Source organism: Brassica napus, chromosome A9 (genome assembly GCF_020379485.1).
Source record: "Brassica napus cultivar Da-Ae chromosome A9, Da-Ae, whole genome shotgun sequence".
In the NCBI taxonomy this organism is placed as follows: domain Eukaryota; kingdom Viridiplantae; phylum Streptophyta; class Magnoliopsida; order Brassicales; family Brassicaceae; genus Brassica; species Brassica napus.
The window spans coordinates 6,988,667-7,015,229 of record NC_063442.1 but is presented as its reverse complement, the minus strand read 5'-3'; the positions used below and the strand labels follow the sequence as shown (position 1 = coordinate 7,015,229).

General features: G+C 32.2%; 3 protein-coding genes across 8 annotated transcripts; 2 read left to right on the top strand and 1 right to left on the bottom strand.

Moving 5' to 3' along the window:
• Nucleotides 1-1,374: 1,374 nt before the first annotated feature.
• Nucleotides 1,375-6,740, top strand: LOC106441635 (protein ALTERED PHOSPHATE STARVATION RESPONSE 1-like). 5 transcript variants are annotated; one of them, XM_048739653.1, is made up of 6 exons: nt 1,375-1,509; nt 1,643-1,806; nt 3,882-5,220; nt 5,302-5,507; nt 5,575-5,798; nt 5,882-6,740. In XM_048739653.1, the coding sequence occupies exons 3-6, from the start codon at nt 3,939-3,941 to the stop codon at nt 6,588-6,590; spliced, it is 2,421 nt and encodes an 806-aa protein (XP_048595610.1). In that variant the 5' UTR covers nt 1,375-1,509; nt 1,643-1,806; nt 3,882-3,938; the 3' UTR covers nt 6,591-6,740. The 5 variants fall into 5 exon arrangements, with proteins under 5 accessions (XP_048595610.1, XP_048595611.1, XP_048595609.1 ...); XM_048739654.1 differs by having other exon boundaries at nt 1,424-1,509; nt 1,613-1,806; XM_048739652.1 differs by lacking the exon at nt 1,375-1,509 and having other exon boundaries at nt 1,516-1,806.
• On the bottom strand, nt 6,731-9,975 carry LOC106441657 (mitochondrial outer membrane import complex protein METAXIN). Its single transcript, XM_013883451.3, has 7 exons — nt 9,965-9,975; nt 8,276-8,445; nt 7,711-8,045; nt 7,545-7,621; nt 7,383-7,443; nt 7,142-7,286; nt 6,731-7,034 (listed from the first exon to the last, which is right to left on the bottom strand). The coding sequence occupies exons 2-7, from the start codon at nt 8,433-8,435 to the stop codon at nt 6,868-6,870; spliced, it is 945 nt and encodes a 314-aa protein (XP_013738905.1). The 5' UTR covers nt 8,436-8,445; nt 9,965-9,975; the 3' UTR covers nt 6,731-6,867.
• Nucleotides 9,449-11,840, top strand: LOC106374616 (spermidine hydroxycinnamoyl transferase-like). Of its 2 annotated transcripts, none has more exons than XM_022692423.2 (2): nt 9,449-10,582; nt 11,323-11,840. In XM_022692423.2, exons 1-2 carry the CDS (start codon nt 9,619-9,621, stop codon nt 11,679-11,681), a joined length of 1,323 nt encoding a protein of 440 aa, XP_022548144.1. In that variant the 5' UTR covers nt 9,449-9,618; the 3' UTR covers nt 11,682-11,840. The 2 variants fall into 2 exon arrangements, with proteins under 2 accessions (XP_022548144.1, XP_013670061.1); XM_013814607.3 differs by having other exon boundaries at nt 11,290-11,840.
• The last annotated feature ends 14,723 nt before the right edge of the window (nt 11,841-26,563 follow it).

Below are 26,563 nucleotides of genomic sequence, written 5' to 3'. Positions count from 1 at the left end.
TTATATCATGATAAAATAAGAAAAATGGTTATGGTTAATTGCAATACTGAAGTCGATCCATTAATGCCAAATTCCCTATAGAGGTTTACCATACCAATCTACGAAATCATGAATAAAGAAGTAGATGTCCAACTATTTTTATTTCATCTACAACGAGTCTCAAATATAAGACTATTATATCAAAGATTAAGTGACTGATTTGTTTTATTTACAGTATCATCTCCTTTTATTCCTTCTCATTTTGGGAGAGAAAAGATGGACTCTAACTTCAAACTTTGAAGTATGACCATCAAGATATATGTGCCATGTTAAGTCACTTAGATTGTGGTCCGTGGGTCTAAAATTGCATATATAATTAATCAGATTCTTAAAGATTAGCTTTCAGAAAAAATACATTCTAGAAGATTGATTTAGTAAACCATCAATTTCAAAATCTATAAATTTATATAAGAGTAAACGAAAATAAGAATTCTTCTTTTGGTGGCTATTTTTTGGTACAAGCGTTTGGGAATTTTTTGTTGTTGGCTTGTAGTATGAAGCTTTGGCTGTTTGTTTAGCTTCTGTGCTCTATTGTATTATGAGCAGGTTTTAAAGTCGGGGTTATGATCTTTGTATAAGAACGTTGATGTGGTTAACCGTTTTTAATATAATAGATGACAAAAAAAAAAGAATTCTTCTGCAAGGAAGTCAGCTCAGAAATTCAAAGAACGAGAAATAGGATGACAATCACAGCCTAAATTGAAGATATGTTAAAATCCCAGATTAAATATCAAATTTTGATATTTTTTTTAAAATATACTAGATTTTGATCTGCGCTTTCAAAGCACATGTTTATTTTTAATAATATAATACTTTTAATATAATTTCCTATATAATATATTGTATAGATTTGGAAAAATATACTCTGGAACCAAAAAAATAAAACCAAAATCGTTCCTAGTTCATAAATACCGAATCCTATATCTTTGTAAGAAATAAAATCGAAAATGAACCAGAACCAAATTGGAAAATCGACTGAATAATCAAATTTTAAAAATTAAAATTTTATATTTACAAATATTTATCATATTTGATTTCTCAATAACTAACATACAAAACACTATTTATTAATCAAATTACCCAATTTGAACGAAAACATATATAAAGATATAACTTCTCAAAATTAATTCACTGATAACATTTTTTACGCATGTATATATTTGATTAATTCAAACTTGGAGATCATATGTCTAACTTGGATAAATATTGTACATGTTTTTATCAAGCTTTTTTCTTTCAACCTAAATTTAATGGGTCTCTGCGTTTTGACCGTCTTGTCCAACAATGGTATGACATCTTATCTTCTTAATTGACTGTTTAATATTTAAAAAAACATAATTTACGTTAAATTAAAAAAAGACTGAGCTGATTACTTTTGAGAAGTCGGTGGAAGATGAATCGAGTAACCTTCATTGATGGTCTTTCAAAACAGAGATGTATTAGTCTACATAGCTCCTGAAAATAACATGGGTAATCTCTCTTCCATGGTAGATCTAGAACCTGTATTTAATTTTTATTTTGATTTTTTGAACTATAATGATATTTTTCTTTAGAAAAATGAATCTGACAACAGATCCTGCAAATACATGAGATATTTTCTCAGGTTCTGAAAGTAATCAGCTCAAATCCATTTAACTAACTTGAGAGTGCGACTTCTACAAAAAGATGTTCTTATGAGATGTTTATTGGAGAAGAGCTTCCACTCAATAAGCTGGAACACAATTTTTTTCTAATCTAGAGAAAAATAGGAACAATCTAAATCATCTGGTAATACTCCTAACATTGGTTTCATCTTAAATGTGAAGAGGAGGATGTCTAATGTGTGTAGGTTTGAGTTTACATTTTGTTTTAATTTTAGGATTTCATTACCGTAGTAAGTTAATTGTAAGCTGGGTTTATCAACCCAGTTTGCTAAACTTGGTTTATAAAACTTAGATTTCATTAGTGACCATGATTCTTTGAAATTAATATACCTTGTCTATGATGGTGGGATTATCATCGATTTCTGTTAATAGCACTATACTTTGCTCAGTAGTGGTTTATAGTGTTGGGATGATAATCTATAAAGCAAGTTTGCAGAATCTGGTTTTCACTGGAAACACTGATTCTTCACAAACTTCTCGATGGAAATTCTAATGTTCTTTCTATTCTCCATTTTGCTATATTGCTAAATAATCGTTTATTGATAGGATGATGATGAGAAATCAGGTGCATAATGGTTATAAATAAAAATGAAAGTCGTTATTGGACAGATAAGTGTAACTGCTCTCTCGCTTACGAAAAAGAGATCGTGGATAGTAATTAAATAAAATTAGATAGTTGACGTCAAAAAAAAATAAAAATTAGATAGTTATAAAATAATCAGTCTTTTAAAGTTGGTCCAGTGTCACAAAGAAGTAATATTCCATGACAAAGTAAGGGTAAATAATAGTAATAATCCTGAATTAATAATATTGATATTGAAAAATGTAAATGTAAATTTTCTAGATTTGAAATGATTGGAGATCCAGACTCTTCTCTCAACTGAGACCTATGCCTGGCCCGGCCCTGAGCTAAAGATTCATGAAGCATAGGCTTTGGACGCCAAGGTTTATAAGGGCATTATTCATATATATATTTTTTTGGTATAGTGGTTTGTAAATTCTAAAATACATTTTAGGTGATGTGTTCAATACTCACGACGGGCAGTAATTTTTAAATTTGCTTCAGGCATAGAATGATACCGGGCCGGCACTGCTTAGACCACTCGTGAATGCTTCAGGAAAATGGATTTTGCATAGTCCAAATAAAATAGATTTGAGACCGAATCACAATGGTTTCGAACTTTCGAAGCAAAACAACAACACTATGATATGGGCTAAAGTCTATTTATCTAAGTCATGACGATGAAGTCCACCGGGTCAGATATTGATCTAAACGTGAACCCAATTGAGAAAGATTGTAGGACTACTAATGGTGTTTTCGTGGTTAAACGAAATAATCAGGGGCAGGAAGAGAAATCTCAAGTATCGAGGCACTTCATGATATCTTTTTATCATGTGGGTCCAAATCCTGCCTTTTACTTTACAGGCCGGTCCTTTATTTGTCTAAATTCTTCCTACGTATTTTCCCACTGCATATACTACGGAAGTTACGAAAATACCCATGCTTTGTTATAATACTCTTATGAAAAAGCCTCTTTCAACCTAAGTGGCAATACAGGTAATAAAGATACAAAGCAAGGGTGAAAAACAAAATGGGGAAGTCGTAATCCGTGTCCCGTCTTATTATTCGTCGGAGCTTTTTCCATTTACCTTTTTTGCTTCTCTTTATTTTATTTGTTTAATTTTAATATTAGTGGAGTATTATTTATTTTTTATAATATGTTTTTTTGTTTTTGTTTCTGTCTTCTTCTTCTCGTCCTTCTTCTTGACTTGTCTCCTCTCTCCGACTCCGACAGTAGTTTTGACCGTTGCTTTCTCCAACGTCTCTTCCCTACAGAAAATCCTCACGCTTACTCCTCGAGCTTCTTTTGACTATATAACACAACCCTATTAGGTTTGGTTTTTTTTTTTCTCTGGGGTTGTTCATTACATTTTTAACATCTCACTCGAACAAGTCCAAGATTTGCCACTTTTATCTCATGTGAGTTTCTGTCAGTTTTGAGTAATTCCACATTTTTATTGGAAATAAGCAAAAATGGTGCATTGGTTTTAGATTTTCTTGAAGAGGGTTTAAAGATTTGAAGACTGTGAAGAGCTTTTTGTCTTGTCTGTATGAGAAACGAAAAATAATGTCTGTTTCTTCTCATTTAATGTGAGTTGATAGTAAATAGCTAAAAGTCCACTCTTCTTTGTTCTCAGTTGTTTCATTACAATGAGGTCTTGATCTGTGGATTTGAAGCTTGAGATTAGAGAGAAATGGGATGTTCTCACTCCAAGTTAGACGACGAAGAAGCTGTTCAGATCTGTAAAGACAGGAAACGTTTCATCAAACAAGCGATACAAGATAGAACCAAGTTCGCTTCTGGTCACATTGCTTATATCAACTCACTTAGACAAGTCTCTGACGCTCTCCATGACTTTATCCAGGGAGACAACAACTACAAGCCTCACGAGTTCGTTCCGGCTCACGACTCATTTGAGGTGACTCCGGTTAAGAGAATACCACCGAGCAGCAGCCGTAGAAGCACCAGCAGGAGCGGCTGTGATGAGTTCATCACCATTTCGCCTTCTTCCATGCCTCCGAAAATGATTCAAGAAAAGCCAAGAACGAAGGTGAGAGCGAGCTACTTGATGTCTAACAGAAGCAGACCGGTTCGTGTCGAGCAGAGATCTCCTGAAACGTTTCGCGTTGAGTCGTTTCCACCTCCGCCGAGTCACCAATACGGAGAAGGAGAAGCTGATGGTTTCTTTGGGATGAATATGGATATGAATGTAAACACTTCTGCAGCTTCTTCTTCTTCGTTTTGGAATCCGTTGAGCTCTCCTGAACAAAGGCTAAGCACTCATAACATTCCACCTCCTTCGCCGCAGAACTCGCAGTGGGACTTCTTCTGGAATCCCTTCTCTTCGTTGGATTATTATGGTTATAATAATGGTTATGATAGGGGAAGTGTTGAGACTCGTACTGGTACTGTGGATGATGAGATTAGAGGATTGAGACGTGTTCGTGAGGAAGAAGGGATTCCAGACTTGGAGGAAGACGATGAACCTCAGCCTCCGAGGTTTCAGAATCATAACTTGAAAGCAAACGAAGATAGTAGAGGTAATGTTGATAAGAGTTGTTGCAAGGAGGAAGTTAAAGTTGAAGACGTTGATGATGATGATGAAGATGAGGATGAGGATGAGGATGAGGATGAGGATGGGGAGTTTACGGACAGTGGGTGTGAAAGCGAGGACGAGGGAGATGAGAAATGCGTTGGAACGCAAGAACAGCGAACAGTTGAGGTGCCTAAAGCAGAAACTAAAGATAATGTTGTTGGTGTTGGGAATGTTGAAGAGGTGAAGAATGTTGTTAACGTTGCAAAAAGAGATACGCCAGGTTTCACGGCGTATGTGAACCGGAGACCAACGAGCATGGCAGAGGTAATCAAAGACCTTGAAGATCAGTTCACAGCCATTTGCGACGCGGCTAAGGAAGTCTCTGGGCTATTGGAAGCTAGCAGAGCTCAATACGCACCATCTCCTAATGATCACAGTGGTAGTAAAGTCCATTACAAAAAAAGTAGCAATCTCTCTATGTTTTGTGACTGACTTAGTTTCTTATTTTGTGTGTTTGTAGCAATGAAGAAGCTGAATCCTGTAGCTTTGTTCCGTTCGGGTTCATCTAGATCTTCCTCTTCAAGATTCTTGCTCACTTCTTCTGGTGGTTCCGGGTCTGAAAGTAGAAGTGATGTTTCAGATGAATCTTGCATGGTTTCAGGTAGCCACCAAACAACACTGGACAAACTTTTCGCGTGGGAGAAGAAACTCTACGATGAAGTTAAGGTAAGTGACTAGTTTTGTCTTCTCTTGTTTATATAAGATGAACAGCCTTTCCTGGTCTTTGTAACAGTCTGGAGAACGTGTTCGAAGAGCATACGAGAAGAAATGTATGCAGCTAAGGAATCAAGACGTTAAAGGAGATGATCCTTTTGCAGTTGATAAAACAAGAGCTACTATTAGAGACCTTAACACACAGATAAAAGTCTCTATACACTCTATAGAATCCATCTCCAAAAGGATTGAGACTCTTCGCGACCAAGAACTGTTACCTCAGCTTCTGGAGCTTGTTCATGGGTAAACACCAACACCTTCTTCTTCTTCTTCCTCTTTGGTTTCTCTTTATAACCCTCCTCAAGACTGATCAATGATCATAACAGATTAACAAGGATGTGGCAAGTTATGGCAGAGAGTCATCAGATTCAGAGAAGAACACTAGACGAAGCCAAAATGTTACTTGCAGGGGCACCGGTTTCAAAGCGTCACAAGAAGAGACAGCCTCCAGTAATGCCAGAGGCAATCAACTCTCAAAGATTAGCTCAATCTGCTTTGAATCTTGAAGCTCACCTTCGAAACTGGAGAGCCTGCTTCGAGTTCTGGATCACGTCTCAAAGATCCTACATGGCAGCACTGTCTGGTTGGCTTCTCAGATGTCTCAGATGCGATCCTGACCCTGAGAAAGTTAGATTATCCTCATGTCCTCACCCTATATACCGAGTCTGCATCCAGTGGTCCAAGTTGCTTAACAGCTTGGAGGAGAAGCCGGTTTTGGACAAACTGGAGTTCTTTGCCTCAGGGATGGGTTCGGTATATGCAAGACAGGTTAGGGAAGACCCGAGTTGGAGCGGAAGCGGCGGGTCAAGGAGGTATTCCGGGTCAGAGAGCTTGGACCTTGTGTTGGCTGAAGATGTTGTGATGACGCCTGAGAAACTTGCAGAGGTTGCTCTTAAAGTTCTCTGCCATGGGATGTCTGTTGCAGTGAGCTCACTAGCTGAGTTTGCTATCTACTCGGCTGATGAACACTCAAAGCTTGTTAACCAACCAGAGGACACGTCAGGGCAACGTCCGGATGTAAATTTAAATTCCTAATTGTTGTTTGGTGTTAGAGAGTTTAGAAATTAGGTTAGGTTTTTGGCTATCATCATTTGCTATCAGAAGATAGTTTTTAGATGGATGAGATTTGTATTATTAGCAAGACAAAACAGAGTTAGTTCAGTTGATTTTGAGGATGAACAACAATGAGTCTTGCAATATAACAAAAATTCAAGAAAAAGCAGAGAGATGATTGGTTCTTTTTGACTATGAGTCTACACATACGAGGGTAAAGAGTTTGCCTGAGAGTTACTGGTCCATAACAATAAGAGTACTAATCATCATCTTCATACTCCACTTCATCGGAACTACCTCCTCCCATCACAGATACGTAAATAACAACGGCTAGAAACTGAGCAGCGAGAAAGAACCTTGCTCTCTTCTTAAATTTTTTCTCCTCTTCACTCTTTTCTGCCTTTGGTTTGCTCTTTGGCTTCGAACCTGAACATCAGATAAGATTCATTTGCTCCACAGAGTTGGTCATTTCCAATTTTACTGCGTATAATAAGAATGAGTTACATAAATAGTAAGGTTTGAATGTGTCTTACCCTTTCCTGAAAATGAGGAAGGGAATGAGTGAAGTGGAGGGGAAGGAGATGACGAAGACTCTTCTAGGAACTCCGACTTGAGTCTCTCAGCATATCTGACAAGATTACTATGTTCCAGAAGTTTGCGCCGAAGCACTGACGTTTCCTGATCATTCACCATAAAGAAACTACTTTAAATTGTTCAAAGGAGGTCTAGAATAAGCTGAAAAGTATATTGGTGGAACATTGTAAAGCTGCTTACTGGTAATACTTGGATAGTAAAAAGCATGTGAGAGAGAAAGAAAGCATCCAAACTCAATGGCCTGTTGCCAGCAAGAGCATAAGAGAAAACATGGTGAATCTATACACAGTGGTTAAAAGATACAAAATCAAGTTAGGTCAATGTGATTGATTGCAACAGTACCTGTCTTCAAAGAGAAACTTCTGCTCGCCTAACCTAGTCGACAAAGCTTCATACGCCTCACTTGCCCTCTTGTATATCTGTTAATTTAAAACCCTTCAACTTTAAGTAGCAAGTTTTCAAATGTTCATAAAACCACATGTGTTCTAAAGTTAAGCAATGATGGTACCAGTTTTTCTCTTTGCTCTGCGTTTTCTTTGGTGAGTCCTAGCCGGTTCTTGGTCAAATACGTCTGCTTATAGAACAGGACCTTGCCGATCACCCAAGGAAGATCTGAGTAGTAGATCTTGGACGCACATACTCCCTCCGTACCAACCCATATCTCATACGTAAGCGCCTCTTCCAGCCACGATACAATAAGAGCCTTCAAGGATAGATAATCCGGAAGAGACTGGAGCTGAGAGTCAAGATTAACAATCCCATCTTTCTCCAGTTTCTCAATCACCCCTCCATCTTCATTGTTGTATGCAACGTATGTCCCACTTTCAAAGTATGGCAGTTCCTCTGCATAAACAAAATGTAATTAACCAATAAGGGTACTGCATTAGAATCCTTATTATAAGAATGTAATTCACCAATTGTAACTTCCTCTTAAAAAAAACGAATCCTTTAAACCTAAAACAGTAACTAAATTAGCTTACAAAACCTAATTAAACTCTGATTAACACCAACGAGTAAAGAACAATTAACATTCGAATCTAGATTCAAGTACACTACACATGGAGAGTTGAAACCTGAATCAGGGAAGGTGGAATTGAAGGCGAGTTGAAAAGGAAGCTGGGCTAGTTTGAGGTATATGTAAGCGGGAAGGCAGTTAGGGCAAGCTGTTGGGAGACCGAAGCAAGGCTTCCTCGTTACCAAAGTGAAATCAGATGTGTCTTGATCGCCTTCCATTCTCGTGGTTTTGAGGGATCGGTTCAAAGTAGAAAAGAAAAAAACGCTTAATTTAGAGAAGAGAAGATCCAGTCGGGTATGGGTTCGGGTCAGGTTTTAAACTAGGGTTTATTTTTCTACTGCCCAATTTGGGTTTTATATGGCCCATGGACTACCCAATAACACGTACCCAATCAATAGAATCATATTTGAGTATTTTCCTCTCGTTTTAAATTCGTAAATCTTATGTTTTCTTTAATTGATTGGAGCATATGGTCGATAATTTGCTAATTAGATAGACAGTATTGATAAATGATAACTAGTCAGATTCCAAATTTTTTGAATGAAATCTCAAATATGATTCTATTTTTATTTCGTCAAACACCAACAATATAGTTTCTAGCAAAACATTTTTTTTTTGATAAACTCTGATCCGGTCGGTCCCGGGAACGTACATAGTGCTACAAAAAATAATACTTTCTGTTCCTAAAAGATCTATATTCTAGTTTTTTCACATATTTTAATAAAACACATTAAATTTATATAATTTTTTGTGTTTATTTTCTTTCCACAATTTTAAGCCAATAAAAAATCAATTAGTGCAATTAAGATTTTTGAAGTTTGCAATTAGTTAATAAAACATGAATTAAAAATATAAAAATGAATCTTTTAGAAATATTTTTTTTCTATAGAATATATATTTTTAAAGGACGGATTGAGTATATTAACTGATGAATTTACGTGTTGTCCCAACTCCCAAGTTTATATATCTTTATTACTAAACTACTACCATTGCTTGATTAATATGGCTTCAAGTGTTACTTCCTACACATCAAAGCGGATGGAACATACAAAAGTAATGGATAAAACAATACATCTCTCATATATGTGTAACTATAATGGATATATGTATTAGATTCTTCATTGTAAATATGGAATGTACAGATTTTAAGCATGTTAGAATACTAGTCTACTATGTGAAAGAAATTAAGAAAAAGGACAATACGCATGACCATACTGACCGACAAAAGTTAAACCTTATTATCACTTCCATTATGTAAGCTGTTTACAAGGAAACAAACTAAATCACGAGAAATACATTTTGATCAAGTGCAAAGACGATAAACTCATACGATTCAATACATCACATAGTTAGTACTTTACGGCTAAACTAAAAAAAAAAAGAGAAGCTGCAGTTTGTGATATGGCTCCCATCATCATAAGGAATACTTACACAGTCGTGCCGGCTGAACCAACATGGACCGGTCGGTTTCCATTAGCGGAATGGGATCAAGTTGGTACAATAACTCACGTTCCCACCATTTACTTCTATGACAAGCCACCTGACTCGTTCCAAGGCAATGTAGTCGAAACCCTAAAGAACTCATTGAGCCGTGCGCTTTTCCATTTCTACCCTTTGGCCGGCCGTCTCCGGTGGCTCCCTCAGGACCGGTTAGAGCTTGATTGTAATGCAGCAGGAGTGACACTCATCGAAGCGGAATCCGAGGCAGAGCTTATCGATTTCAACAATTTCTTAGGGGCAGCTGAATTTGAGAAACTTGTGCCACAAGTAAACTACAAATCCCCTATCGAAACAATCCCTCTCTTTTTAGCTCAGGTCACCAAGTTCAAATGCGGCCGAATAAGCCTCAGCGTCAAAGTTTCACATGCGGTCGTGGATGGACAAAGCGCACTTCACTTCCTGTCGGAATGGGGAAGAATCGCTCGCGGTGAACCTCTAGAAACCGTTCCATTTCTCGACCGCAAAGTCCTCTGGGCTGGTGAACAGCTTCCGCCGTTTGCCACATCACCTCAGTACGAAGGTAAAGAGTTTGAAGAGCCGCCGTTACTGATCGGTGAAACGGACTGTGTAGAAGAAAGAAAGAAGGAAACGGTTGTGGCGATGCTAAAGCTGAGCAAATCTCAGCTTCAGAAGCTTAGAAGTAAAGTGAATACAAGCGAATACGCTGACCCAGCGAGAGGGTTTACAAGGTACGAGACGGTCACGGGACACGTATGGAGGTGCGCTTGCAAAGCACGTGGACACTCGCCAGAGCAACCAACGGGTTTGGTAATCAGTGTAGATGCTCGTAGTAGGGTGCAGCCACCTCTGCCCCGTGGTTACTTTGGCAATGCTACTCTTGATGTGGTCGCAGCAAGCATCTCAGGTACCTTTTTGTCAAAAATTAAAATTTTTCTCTTATTTTCCAGTTGGTTGTATCTGAGATTTATTTATTAGTTTGGCTATATGTGCTTGCAGTTTCATAATAAAATGTTACCTTAGATTAAGTTTTTCTTTAGTGTATATTATTTTCATCGTTTAGAAACTATATATCTAATTTAAAATTAATAAAAAGGTGTCCAAGAACTTTTGGGATATATAGTGGTACAGTTTAATTCACGTGAAAATATTTTAGTTTAAGCGACTGAAATTGTTATAGTTTATCTGTTGATAATACAAAATTTTTAAAGGGCTAATAATAAAAGTTATTGTTTAAACTACAATTCAGTGTTGTCAATTGCAACCAAGATCGTTGGATATAGCCAGATGAAAAACTGATTTAATGTTTTCCAATTTTAAAAGTTAATATACATAAAAATATTGTTTGTAAACTATCAAAAACAAAATTTTGTAAAAATTCTTATTAAATTGTCTGTAACTTTAAAATCTAGCCTAATCACAACTAGTACTAAACAATAATCCCAGTCTATAAAAAGATATCATCAATCGGACATATAGGCTAGCTGTAAAAATTAAATACTAGTTTTCGCAGGAGTTAGAATTTAGATGGAGGATCTATTGGTTGCTTCTCATGCACGTAAAGTGAGACCAATGCAAATTCTATATTTAGACAATTTTCTTGTGCATATATAGGTGAACTGATAACGAACGAGCTGGGTTTCGCAGCGGGAAAAATCAGTAAAGCTATAAAGAATGTGACAAACGAGTACGTGATGACCGGGATAGAGTATCTAAAGAACCACGAGGATCTAAAGGAGTTTCAAGATATACATACCCTGGGAAGCACGGAAGGTCCATTTTATGGGAACCCTAATCTTGGACTTGTGAGCTGGTTAACTCTGCCAATGTACGGTCTTGACTTCGGATGGGGCCAGGAGGTCTACATGGGACCAGGCACGAATGACCTCGATGGGAACTCTCTGCTATTGCCAGATAAAACTGAAGATGGCTCTCTGATTCTTGCGACGTGTCAACAGGTGGTTCACATGGAGGCCTTCAAGAAACACTTTTATGAAGATATATAGGGTTATATATACACAAAAGTTTTCATATATTATGCATATTCATTTTCATTAAGGTTGCGAGTACGGATTCTACTAATGACGTGGTTCATGAATTGTAATAACAAATTTACGTATCTTAATATATACAGAAAACATTTATGTGCTTTCTGAATTGAGCAATACTTTTGGCTCTTGATGAATCCACTCCTGGCAGTTGGATTTGGAAATCTTTATGCAAGTTAAGGCCTCTTGCAAGGCAGTTTTTAATTTATGAAGTAGGCTTGGACATCTCAGCTAAGTTCTGGTTTGATGATTGGACTTCATTACGGCCATTGATTCATTTGGTTAGTGATCGAGGGCGAGCAGTTAGTGGTCTCCATATTAACTCATGTATCTCAGATGGATCCTCTTATGGTAAATGGTGGATCAGTCACATTCTTAGTAGAAGCCCTATCATCTCACTAATGAAACAATGCTTGCATGATGCATGCATATCAGTCTCCCCACTTTATCCTTCTCGCGTCAAATACTTGGGAACATGTATAGAGTATACTTGAAGTTAACTGGTATCAAGTTGTTTGGTTCAAGGAGTCCATACCCAAACATGCTTTTCTAAGTTGGATTGCAATTAGGGATCGGCTGCCTACAAGAGATATAATACATAGATGGGGTATGTTCACTCCTCCATAATGTTTTCTATGTGGTTGAGATTCGGCAAAACCTTCTCTTTGATTTCCCATATTCCACACAGTTGTGGACTTTCTTCGCCTCCAAAGCCCATCTTTCACCACCTTCCTTGTTTGAAGATTGTATTAGATGGATGAGAGACCTCCACACTCAGGTATGCAGACCGGCATCATCTTTGTTTCCAGAAATACAGTATTCATTTCTTAGGAGCAAGTTGGATACATTATCAAGAGCTCAGAAAATCTCCCCTCAACGATCACTTTTTATACTTGGTTTTTAGTCTTACATTAGGTATTATACCCATTTTTTTGCATCCGGCTATGTCGCCTGCGTATGTGTGCTATAATCCTGATGGAATCATCTATTTTATTAAAACTCAAGTACAAAATTGGAGTGTTTGGAGACTTGAATAGGACTATTAAAAAATTTAGACTATTTAGAAACATGGATTGTAGTCTTTTAAAAAAAAAATATTTTTGTTTGAAAACAAGGATAGATTAAGAAAAAACTAGATACAAACCCGCGCTATGCGCGGATATTGTTTTACAAAACCTTCATTAAAATTATTCAAATTATATTATACGATATAAAAATAAAACGTTTTTATTTTATGTTATATAATATGTGGAAATATTTATATCTTGACATCTATATGATATTTTTCTTTACATGTATAAAATTGATTTCTGTTATAATATATGAGGATGGACGTTCGGGTACCCATTCGGGTTTGGTTCAGTTCTATTCGAGTTTCGGATTTTTGGGATTTAAAATGTCAGCCCCATTCGGTTTATAGATGTCGGTTAGGGTTTGGTTTGGATCTTTGCGTATTCGGTGTAGGTTCGGATAACCCATTTAAATTATTTTAGTTTTCTTTTAAGTTCATATATAATGTAATTTCTCAAAACTAAAATAAAAATAATGTATTCAATTGATATATTTCATATAAATTTGAATAATGTATGCTAAAATATATAAAGCTAACATATAAATTAGTTTGACTTGAATACTTAGGCAGGGATTCGATAGATATTTCAAGTACTTTTGGTGTTTTGAGTATTGTTTAGATATTTTAGACATTTTCTTTTGACTATCTATACATATTTTTAAGTATTTTGGACATTTGCTATAGATTAATTCTAGAATTAATTAATATATTTAAGTGTATAAATCTATTTCGGATACATTCGAGTACACAAAATACTTTGGTTCGGGTCATGTTTGGTTTCGATTCCCTAGATACCAAAATTTTGAACCTATTAATTCTTAATGAATTTTGGTTTGGATTCTTTTCGGTTCTTCGGATTTGATTTTTCCCCAGCCCTAATATATGTTGCACATGGTGTTAATTTATAATGTATAATGTTTCATAAGTAGTAATTTTGTTGCTTGAGTTTGAGATTAATTGTGATATTTTTTCAGTAAACTAAAGAGGTTATTTTCTTGAAATTTTATATTATCTTAAATTAGATTATACAAATTATTTTTAATTTATTTATTTATTTAAAAGTTTTAACAAAAACAAATTTGTTTTATCTAAGTTATTAATTTCGAGTTGCATTACATTTTGGTAACATTGTAATTATCAAAGTGCATGCTTAATTGTGCTCTATAAATTTTCATATTAAGCATTAAGATTAGTTGTTTTTAGAAAAATGAAAATGAATATTTTATTAAATAGATCACAAATTTTTATAGGATTTGTTTATGTTACATATTTTGTTAAAATATGCACATTTAAATATTAATTGATAGACATTTACGATGGAATATAGATGGGAGTTTGGTACATAGCAAAATCGTAATTTATGGGAAGAAATCTTGAAAATAACTAATTCACCTTTAAAATCTAACAGTTTAATAGTCTAAATTGATATGGTTCAAAAGATTACGTAGTGTTGATTTGATCTAATCTATAAAAATGTTGTTAGAATATTCTGCCTAAGTGATTTTGTATATGTAGATCTTTATTAGATATACACATAAAATTTTGAAACACAATATATACTGTATATATGTATATATATATATATATATATCAATGTACCCGTTTTTATTAAACTTAGGTATTTCATATAAATGTATTACTTTAGCTAATCTTATAAACATGTATGAATAGATACAATATATAAAGATGTGTGTTATGTGTTATGTACCATATTAAAAAACTGTTTGTAATGTAATCTCTTACAAAAAAAAGTCTTCATAATGTAACAGATGAAACGGATATAAACTTGCATAATTTTGGATACAATAAATTCAAGCTTCAAAACTAACTATGTTTTGTTCATAGTATCAGGTTAGACTAATAATAAAAGTCATATCTAAAAAGTTAACCAAATACCAAACCAAATCGCATAATTCAAAACCGGTTTGACTTTCTCGGTTACATCTATCTATCTTATTAAAACTCAAGTACAAAATTGGAGTGTTTGGAGACTTGAATAGGACTATTAAAAAATTTAGACTGTTTGGAAACATGGATTGTAGTCTTTTAAAAAAAAATATTTTTGTTTGAAAACAAGGATAGATTAAGAAAAAAAGTAATGGGCTTATGTTTTTTTTTTAAATTGAAAGTTATCTAGACCAGTTTTAAAATATACCAAAATGGATCAATCTAATTGCCTACATTTTTTTTTCTAAACTAACCATAAAACAAAATTTAAACTTTATATACATATTTCAAATCAAAATAATAATTCAAAGTTGATTTATATTAAAAATTGATTCAAAAATATACATATATTCAAAACTGGATTTTTACTAAACTATTTTTCAATAACCATTATAAAACAATATTATCAATATATATATAAGAAAAATATAATACAAAGCCCAATTTGAAATATCAACTTAAATTATGGTTTTTATATTTCATATTAAGTTTTAAAAATATAATATATGTAATTATTTATATGATGGTATGTATAAAATACTATTAATTATATTATTACTTATATGATGGTACATATAAAATACGATTAATTATATGATGACAAAATACAATATATAATAATGACTAGAGATGGGCTTTTGGGTACCCATACGGGTTTAGTTTTGATCGGTTTGCATTTCGGGTTTTCGGGGTCAAAGATTTCAGCCTTATTAGAATGTTTCTAAATTTTGGTTTGAGTTCGATTCGGATCTTTGCGGGTTTGGTTCGGGTTTGGATAACTAATTTAAATTATTTTTAAATTCTTAAATCATTATATATTTTAAATTTCTCAAAATGTATAAATAAAATAATATATTACGTATAAATTTGAATAACATATATCATAATACTTAAGCTTAACATATCAATTGACTTGATTTAAAATTTTGGATACGAAATCAATAATTATTTTAAGTATTTTTGGTGATTTGAGTATACTTTAACTATTTCAGATATTTACTTTAGACTATATATATATATTTTCAAGTATTTAAACTAATTTAAAAGTATCATTCTTGATATTTTATATACGTTAAATCTAAAAATAATTAATATATATATAAGTATATAAATCTATTTTTAGATAAATTCGGATACCCAAATACTTCGGTTCGGATCAGATTCGGTTATCTAAATAACAAAATTTTGAATAATTAGAATATTTAATTAATTTATGTTCGGGTTTGGTACTATATTTTTGGATCGGTATCGGTTATGTTCCTCGGATTCATTTTTCCTAATACTAATAATTACATGAAAAACAAATATCAACATATTTTTCAAAATATACACCCGCGCAGGCGCGCGGGTCAAAGTCTAGTTGCTTATTAAATGAAGAATAGTTTTAATTAAAAACAATTAAACTTTATATTGTCTTTTTGGGGTCAAAATGTGAATCTAAATACTTAGTAATATGCAATAGAAACAAGTGACTTGAATCCCATTATGCTGAAAACGAATTTGGTTTCAGTGAATTCCAAAAATATTATGATTTGGTAAACCTGCAAAATACGGTAGCCATCAGCAAAAGATAGACATAGTCAACCCCGCATGAAGCTCCTAGAAGCACCAAACGGAGGAGGATGGAAGGCCTGCTCCGGTCATCTTGATGAATCTGACTCCGAACACCTATACCCGAAGACCACATGAAAGAGAGAGAGAGGGCCCAATGAACCCATAATAGAAGCTAACGCTAAAGATAAATTCATAAGATCATCATTAACCCTAAGACTCCATTTGGGGTTCTTAATTTTTTTTTTGTCTAATTTAGAAAAAAATTAAAAATCAATCAATCGCGGGCCATCACATGTAAGTGGAACCCATAAACAGTACAAAAGCTCCAGCGAAAACTTGCCTCTTGCAAAAAAGAAAGAAGAGGTGGATTTTAATAAAATTGTGGGACACACCTCTTAAGAACCCACTTAAGAGGTGGGGATAAAGATGATGTAAAAGATTCCAGACGAGCATGAGATTATTTTCTCTCAAAATACGGCCACACACCGTGGAGCAGACTCGGAGAAGGTGGCAAATCAGCCAGAAATGAAACGATTTAAAAAAAAATGGTAGGCACTAATCCCATATAATGCATTTAATTATTACTTATCGATTTCTTGAACATTATTATTCTAAAATGAAACTTTATATTGTTGTGCTTACTATAAAAAATTGGTTTATAATTTAGAGATAAGTTTGTCTATATCAACATTTGGTATGATCTTATAACACATTTGAATTAGTTAGGATTGTTTGCCAATTGTGGTCTAAGACTAACATTGTAGGAATCCATCACAAGATTAAATGATAGACATTATGTCTGTGTTTTGCTAAATTAAGAAAAAAATGTAAATTGCTACAAATATTTAACAAGACCAACTATAGTTTGATGCGGTTAGGCCTCGGCACAAAATGGATATCTAGAAAATTTGCAGTATTTGTGATATGTTTCGTCCCAAACAAATACTTATGTATGTGATTCATTTCGATCTGGAAAATTCTGGATATCCAGAAGTTTAGATATCCGGAATTCTTTTAAATATTCGCAAATTATTCGATTATATCTCAATTGTATTTTTAAAAATATAAAATTAAATAAACAAACCTTCATACTATCAATTGAAAATAAAAATAACAATATCATACTAACAAACTAGCATCTTCTACATAAATTGTAAAGCAAAAAAAAAATCAACATTAACAAGCCTAATAAAAAACCTCATATGTTAATATTTGACTCAACATAAAAGTTAAAATGGATGTGCAATAACCCAAAACAAAAAAAAAATTGAAAAACAACTTAAGATAAAACAATTAAGCAAATTATATTATAAATATGTCTAGATATAATGGTTTGTACATAAAATTACATTACATATCTATAAATATACAGACCGGATCGGATATCCGGCTTTCTAAAGAATAATATTTGTAATTTGTTTCTTTTTTACGGATACCATATTTTTCTATTTGCTTTGATTTGAAGCTTTAAGGATATTCAAATTTTTTGATCGAATCGAGACGAATAACAGATCGGATCATCGGGAAATGTTGAAGAAAAAAATGAAAGGATATGAACAGTAGTTAAATCTGAAAAATCATTGACAAGAATAGAGAGTAAGTTAATATGTAAGTTATCATGGTTATACTCTCACTTATCTAGATCATTTATAAGTTAGTATTATTATACTCTGATTTATCTGGATATTTTACATGTTAACTGGTATTTAATTTTATATTTACCTGTAATTTGATATAAATTTCTAAATATAACTAAGCTTAATATTAGCTGTTATTTTGAAACAACATACAAATCCTATTTGGTGTCTCATTGGGCTTCTTTCCATTTCTTAACTTGTTTACCACTTGGCTTCAAGGCATGGCCTTCTCGACGGCAAGTCTATTCAGAGACTTCTTCCTCTCTAGAATAACAGTACTGAAATCATCATTCGATTTTCTGAAAACAAAACAAGGATTGTATTGGAGATCAACCAAAACCCTAATCCAGGAATCAAACACCCATACTACAAAGGTCGGAATCAGAAAATCACAATCGGAGATCTTGGTATTTACGAGTCCGGAGATTCAGTTGGTGCAAAAAGTGGACTCGAGATTAGCGATAGAGAGAGACAGAGTTCCTTCAGAAAGCTGAGAGCTTTAGGGATATTGAAGATTTATGATTTTGCAAAGAGAAATACAAATTGTTTTTGACAGAATAATTTTAAAGAAAGAGAATGGTTTTGAAGAAAGAGAGAAGAATAAAAAACAAATTAGCATAATAGTGGATTTTCTATCCTTTCAGATATCATGGTTAGTGGTGTATAGGATGTGCAATTTCTCATTTTTAAAATAGTAAACTATTTAGAGATTGACACATACTAGTTAACTGAGTATTCAGAGGATATTTGAAAACTTCTCATTTGAGAACATGTATCTTGTCTATCTCTCTTTTTCTATTATCTATTTTTATTCAGTGAGAGCTAATCTCTCAGGTAGAGATTTGTTGAAATAATTGCTTAAGTCATTGGGTCTCGGAAAATTATGACATTGAGTTTCGATCCATTTGAGCAACATTATTGGAGATATTTCATAAAAAGTTCTTATAAAGTTATACAATATAATTTAGAACTTTTTAGTTGGCTTTTCCATGATTTTAAGATTCTCATATTTAAATATTAGTATTTATCTATATGTACCGTTAATTTGAGTAAGAACCCTATGCTAAGATATCCTCATTGGAGCAAAACAGTTCGTCACTACGCTTCAAGGCGGTAAAGCCCTGTTATTCCGTTAGAATTAACTTAATGGCTTAATGTGACGGAATCAACTGTGAGTGGCGAGTTTATATAATTAGTGTCCCTCTCATGATTGTTAGACGTGAAGTTCCCTTTTTATAGTCACTTTTGGGAAAGCGAATGTAAACAAGAGAGAGAACGAGAGATATAGTTTGTATTCTTCTCCAATGGTGTAGTAGAGTGCGTGAGTAGTCTGCAGTCGCAGTGGATATGGAAGCTGAATTTGTTAATTAGCTTTCCAGTAATACAGAGGGGATCAACCACACAAAATTTATTATTCATTGATTATATGTACATACCTTCTTCTTTTTTTTCACAGATATTTTCTTCTTGTTTGAAGAAATAACAAAAATAAAAAATAGATTCGCTATTATTCATGTACATTATGTACAAGCTAGCCTTTATTGCTTCACAAGCTGGGCAATGCTGTATGGACTACCTAGAGGTCCATCAAACGAGCCTTTAGCCGCCATCTTATTTGTGGCTTCGGAGCTGTGAATATCATCCCAAAAGAGATATTCAGACCGGTTTGCACAAACCGGTTTGTTTGGTACACAAAGTTCTTCCCCTGGGGATATTGTACAACAACCCTTGTAGGCAACCTTAAATCCTACGACATTATGAGAGCGAAAGTAAATTCAAGGTTTTTTTTTGTTGATAAAGGTCAACCTTTTATCTCACATGTCAAATATACAAACCATATAGTACATCATTTCATTACGAATAAAAATTGTTAGACAAACAAGATAATTATTTTTTGAACGAGACAAACAAGATACTTTGAGAATAATAATATATATTTTGGACTCGTTGTTTATGTATAAAGAACTTTTTTTTAAATTCAATATGTTTACTTTCCCGAAAAAAAAAAATCAATAGCTATGATTGACATAACACTCATACCAGAGATTTAATCAGTCACTAGTATTGTTTCTGAGAACTCCAGCCTGATAGGAATATATACTACATGTTGAACTAACAATATGTATGTTAATTATTCTTATATTTGTGTATATATATATTGGATAAACATGTAATGAGTCTTGATAGTTTACCTAAACGACCGAAAGCTAAGGGATCTCCACCAGAGAAAATATCAACGTAGGTGAACTTAGCACCTTTGACCTTCTTATTAAAATCATTTACAAGGTCTTTTAGGTTCTTATTGAAGATTGCCACGGCAGCGTTCACATCTTTCGCACAGCCTTGACCGTCCCCATGGGACATAATCATCTTTGGTGTGCAACCTATCTGACTGATCGAGAAAAGTGCCACTTTCCTCGCTCCTAGACGGTGCAACCTCTACAATAACAAAAAATTGCATATATTCACAACTGACGTATAGATGAAATGCAAGGGGTATTAATATATAACAGGTAACTAGGATAAAAATATGAAAATGTTTTTTTTTTAACTGAAATGTTTTTGTTTAGTTTGAGATTCTCCAAGTAAAACCAAATGACTTAGATCTCTCGAAAACATGAACATGAAGAATATCTCAATTTTTATTCCAAGATTAAAAACCTGAAAATAATTTAAAATGCTAAAACCATGGCTTTGTTGAAATATGTTAAATTAAGTATTAAGTGTTCCACTATATACCTTGAGACGTTGATAAAAAAAAAATGTATTGAAGTGTTCCACTATATACCTTCAAGTGAGTACGATAGAGTCGGTTGAGAAAATATGCATATTGATTAGGGTTAAAGAGGCTGCTCGTGCTGTATGTTTCTGACATGAAGTAATTGTTGATGTAATCGTTGCTTCCGATGTTGATTGTATAAAGACATTGTTCCAGTCGTTGTGCTGGCACCTTTGCTTTCTTTATCGCCTTCTTGTGGTTTTGTATTTGCTTTCTTAGACTGATCCGACCACCCTACATATCTCGAGATCAATATATTTACATCCAAGATGTCATTTTATATAATGCTTACTAGATTCAGATCCACGCAGAGGACTATTTTTTATCAAAAATTTATATTTTTAAATTAATCATATTTATCTAAATTTTTTAGATATGGTACTAATATATATGTTTCAAAATTGCACTCTTGTATAAATGTATTATAGATTTTACTAACTTTAACATGTTCGGAGAGCATATTACATATTGTTTATTTTTAATTTAAATGAATATACTTTATATCTTTATAATAATGTATGATAAGTTATCAATGCAATATGATTTGTCATGTCTGATTCAATATAATATTATTTATTTTATTTTAACATATATGATGAGTATAAAATATATAATAACATCGAATTATTAATTTTGTTTATAAACAAGAACGGGGTTAATTATTAATGATTTATGATAATTTTTCTTACTAATTATGAAATTAATGAAATATTTTATAACAAATTGAAAATTTTAATAAGATTTTGTAGAATTTTTCTTCAGAATTTTTTTTTCAGAAATTATATAAAATATATACATACACATATAATTAAAATATATTAAAAACAATATTGTAATGAAATTATTAAAAATAGTTTTATACTAATGAAGGTCACACATTTAGTAATTTTGTGGGGATATTATAAAAAATTCATTAAATATATTTTTAAAAGATGATCCAACTTAAAATATCACACATAAAAAAGTCGTGTAATTTTATTTTAATAATATCAATGATAGTTTTTATTTAGAGAAAGCTTCCTTTGTTGCTGTTGAAGTCATTGTCATCTACTCCCTCCGTATCACTTTAAGTGACTTTTAAGGTTTTTGCACTTGGATTAAGAAAATACAAACTTCTATACAATTTATCTTGGTTACATAAAAATATCATTAAATGAAATTAGTTCAACCAATAAGAAAAAAAAATTAATATTTTGCAATTGATCACAAAGTTTAAATGGTATTAAATTATATCTAGAATAATGAGAATATCAATTATTTTAAAACAAAATTTTTTCCTCTAAACACCACTTAAAGTGACAAGGAGGGAGTAATAAGTATGTGTGATTTCATATATATATTTATGATGATTGATTGAAATACTTTACTAGTGAAAATAAATGTGAGAACATCTAGTTATTCTTTCATTTCATTGATATACTAGCTTAAGACCCGCGCAATTTCCAGTGCACACAAAATTTCTAGTGCACACAAAATTGCTAGTGCACACCAAATGATAATTGTTCTTTCGTTTCATCTAGAACACAAAATTTATAGTGTGCGATTTTTTGAATGAAAATTTCAAAATTAAAATATTAAGGTTTCAATACTTTTTCAATACAAATATAGAAATTATCATAATTAAGTATTTTTTCTATGTTATATAGTTTAATTTTAAACTACATTAATATATAATATCAATGTCTAGTAAATTAGACTTCATATTCATACGATTTATAATCATTTGTATATTGTTATTACAAAAAAATGTTAAACCATTGATCACAAAATTATAGCGTGAGACATTTAATGTTTTTAATAATTTATAGTCGTCTTAAAATTTCAAAATATGACATATAAGAACTATTATATGATTAATGTGATTGTTTAATATTTTTTAATAATATAAAATTAAAAAAATAGTTAAGATACAAAAATTATTATCAAATTTTTTATTATTCATAATCATTAATTGTCATATATACGTTAATCATATTATATAATTTTGTAACTTTTATTTAAGGAAAGTGTGAGAATATTATTTTGTACACTATTTATCAATTTAATAGTTTAGTTTAATAAATAGTATAATATAAGTTAAGATGGATCAACTTATTTCTCTAAAAAAATTTAATTTTATTCTCATAGTGACACGTGGTTACAAGATAATATTATAATGTTCTTCAATTAATATATATATAAGAGATGAGATTATCATTATTTATTTATTTTTCTTTCTTTCACTACGTATTAGATTATCATTATCTATTTATTTTATCATTATTAATTAGTTCTTACTTCTTACCAAATGTTCACTAGTTTCGTTACGAAGTCCGCCTCCACCGGAAGCATAGTTTATCCCGGTGTGTGCTTGTTTGGGTGATGCTCCGGCGAACGGTGGAATAAAATCCTCAAAACCCGATAGCTCACCTGAAAGTTAAAAAACTCATATACACAGTGCACACATACAAATAAATATCTCACAAAAAGGTAATTGGGCTTTGGAATAAGATCTAACGAAATACTGGCTATGATATCATAGATTTTATGTATTTAAACTAGGTTAAGATCTGCGTAATTGCGCAGAATGAATGTTATATATAAAAATAATTTTTATACATTATTATTTATTTGTGTTCATTTACGTATCATGTATATAATTAAATTCGAGTAATCATATAAATCAAAACAATACCTCTCGTTTATTTACGATATTTTTTGGTAAATAAATCAAACAATCATTTTACTTATTTTATATGGTATATAACTAAATTTCAATGACATGTACATATATATATATATAATATTTTAATATAAATATTTATTATTGAGAATTCGTACTTATACGATAAACACAAAATTTCTAATGTGCGATTTTTCAATGCAAATTTCAAAATTAAAATGTTAAGACTTAGTACTTTTTCAATACAAATTTAGAAATTAACATATTTATGTATTTTTATATATTATATAGTCTAATTTGAAACTATATTAATATATAATATGAATGTCCGTTAAATGAGATTTCATATCCATAAGATTTTATGATCAGTTCTATTTTGTTACTACAAAAAATTTAAGCTATTGATCACAAAATTTTAGTATGAGACATTTAACATTTTTAGTAATTTATAGTCATTAAAAATTTCAAAATATAACATATAAGAAAAAATCTAATTTTTATTATTATATGGTTAATGTGATTGTTTAATATCTTTTAATAATAAAAACCTGAAAAAAGAGATAAGATACAAAAATTGTTATCAAATATTTATTAATCATAATCATTAATTATCATATATGCATTAATCATATTAGATAATTCTGTAGCTTTTATATAAGGAAAGTGCGAGAATATACTTTTGTACACTAATAATCAATTTGATAGTTAGTTTAATAAAAAGTATAATATATGTTAAGATGAACCAACCTATCTTTCTAATAATTCTGAATTTTATTCTCATGGTGACACGTAGCTACGAAAAATATTGTAATGTTTTTCAATTAATATATAAAGGATATTTAAAAAAGTAATTAACTAAATGATAATGCAATATAGAGTATTTGTTAACATATGACAGATATTAATTTATGTTATACTGTATCTAGTGACATTAGGGTTTATGCTTTACCAGTAAATGTTAGTTTAAAATGTAATATTATTTTAACTGAAACGTTATTGTTTCATGAGAAATTGCCACTAATACCACTTTCATAATACCACTTTTCAACTTTACACTTTTCAAATTTACCATTAAAATTTTAATGGCTAAAGTACCATTATACCCTTCATTTCATAGATTTAACCTAGATCTATTTTTCTTCCTAATCTCTGTCACGACGATTCGCCGATCTCCGGCGAACTCCACAATTTCCAGAAAACTTGGTGATCTACCGTGAACTCGGCGATCCCCGGCGAACTCTGGTTACCTCCAGCGAATTCGGCGAGATAACAACCAGAATTTTATTTAAACAGCCGTCAAAATGGTGCTTCTTCGACAACACTGTGTGAGACTCTGAGCAAGACTTAGAGAGCGATAGTCATGGAGATTAGCGAGGAAGAAGAGGACTTCACATCTATTGAAACCATACCTCTTTAGTCAAAGAACGATTCCGTTATCAGTCTCTCACCGAAAAAAGTTCATTCTTTCTCTCTTTTTCTTTTTTTTGTCTCGCTACATTCACTCTCCCAACGTTCAAGAAGATCAGAGTGATCCCATCCGTCCATCAAGCTGAAGGTTATCATGTATCCTCCAAACGGCACCACCTGCATCTTCAAGATCTGAATTCAACAAGAAGGCTTCTCAGATCAGTATACATATTCACAAAACGTCTCAGAAGACCGCGAGGCTCTCTAAATGTATGGTTCAGACTTTGATTTATTCTTTCATTCTTCGAATAGTGTAATTAGTCTTTAGGATATGTTTCGATTCTTACGAGATTGAGAGATCGTTTCTTATATCTGCCTTGTAATGAATGAAGATGGAAATGATGCCAGAGACATTGTAGTGACTGCAATTGAAACTTTTGTTGAATCGCAGTAGAATTAGGCTTTAGGATGTTTGGATCTAATGAGATTGAGACATTGTTTCTAATAGCTGTCTTGCAATGAATGAAACTTGCAATGATTCCTGAAAACATTGTTTCTAATAGCTGTTGATGAATTGTAGTGGAAATAATCTTTAGGATCTGTTTGATTTCTTTGACCAAAAAAACAAAAAGGATCTGTTTGATTTCTACCAAAACTGAGACAGTTTTCGAGAACTATCTTGTAAGGGAAGAAGCTTGCAATGATTCTAGAATACATTGTTGTGATTGCAACTGAAGTTAGTCTTACTTCTGACATTAGCTGGTTATCACAGTGGCAAAAGAATCGTCCATTTTCAATCACCGGCTGTCTATATACGGGAGCTAACAGTGTTGATCAGGAATATATCACGGGGCTGAAGATGGCTCTCTCTGATCTGCAGACCCTTCAGAACATGGAGATCGCTGATGGGAGCTATTCACATGACAAATTTGGCCACTACAGAGCTGTTTGTGATGACTTGAAAACCAGACTTATGGGAGCTACAAAGCAGTTTGATCAAGATGTTCCTACTGTGATGGTCCAATGACATAACCAACAAGATTTGCCATCTGCAAATTGAGAAACTTTATAAATACTTTTATAAAGATTTACTTATAATCTTTGTAAGAATTTATAAATGATCTATAAACTCTTCTAACTGATTTATAAATTTATTTATAAACTCTTATAAATTGTGTTATCAAGATTATTAAATTCTTATAATCTTTGGAATAAACCCTTATAAATAGATTTATAAACTCTTATAAATAGATTTATAAAACTTGTAAATTAATTTATAAACACTTATAAATAAATGTATAAACTCTTATAAGTAGCTTATAAGTTCTTGTAAATAGTTTTATAAACCATTTTAAATAGTTTTATAAACCTTTATAAATAGTTATATAAATATTTATATGTGTTTTATAAACTTTATAGATGGTTGATACAAGGTTTTATAAGCTATTATAAAATTTATAAATGGTTCATAAATGATATTCCCTTTAATTCCATATTCCTCATTTAGACCCATAATTTATATATATATTCTTATAGATGTTTTATTATCTCTTATAAGCAAGTTTATAATTTTGCAAAAAAATTTCACAAACCCTTATAAATGATTTATTAGCCTTTATAAAATGTTTTAAGAGCCTTCATATATGAATTACCTTTTGAAATTCTTCAAATCCTGGTAACTGATTTTATAAACGCTTATAAATAATTTTAAATATTCTTTTTTTCTCTTTCAACAATTTTAAATATTCTTATAAATGATTTATAGACCCTTATAAAAAGTTT

What these genes read in the sequence shown, in the direction of transcription:
- LOC106441635 (XM_048739653.1), top strand. Translation starts at nt 3,939, where the DNA reads ATGGGATGTTCTCACTCCAAGTTAGACGACGAAGAAGCTGTTCAGATC. An exon ending in AACTCTACGATGAAGTTAAG is followed by an intron (nt 5,508 to 5,574) that starts GTAAGTGACTAG and finishes TCTTTGTAACAG; the next exon opens with TCTGGAGAACGTGTTCGAAG. An exon ending in CTTCTGGAGCTTGTTCATGG is followed by an intron (nt 5,799 to 5,881) that starts GTAAACACCAAC and finishes TGATCATAACAG; the next exon opens with ATTAACAAGGATGTGGCAAG.
- LOC106441657 (XM_013883451.3), bottom strand. Translation starts at nt 8,435, where the DNA reads ATGGAAGGCGATCAAGACACATCTGATTTCACTTTGGTAACGAGGAAG. An exon ending in CAGAGCAAAGAGAAAAACTG is followed by an intron (nt 7,622 to 7,710) that starts GTACCATCATTG and finishes TTAAATTAACAG; the next exon opens with ATATACAAGAGGGCAAGTGA. An exon ending in TTACTATCCAAGTATTACCA is followed by an intron (nt 7,287 to 7,382) that starts GTAAGCAGCTTT and finishes GTGAATGATCAG; the next exon opens with GAAACGTCAGTGCTTCGGCG.
- LOC106374616 (XM_013814607.3), top strand. Translation starts at nt 9,619, where the DNA reads ATGGCTCCCATCATCATAAGGAATACTTACACAGTCGTGCCGGCTGAA. An exon ending in GGTCGCAGCAAGCATCTCAG is followed by an intron (nt 10,583 to 11,289) that starts GTACCTTTTTGT and finishes GTGCATATATAG; the next exon opens with GTGAACTGATAACGAACGAG.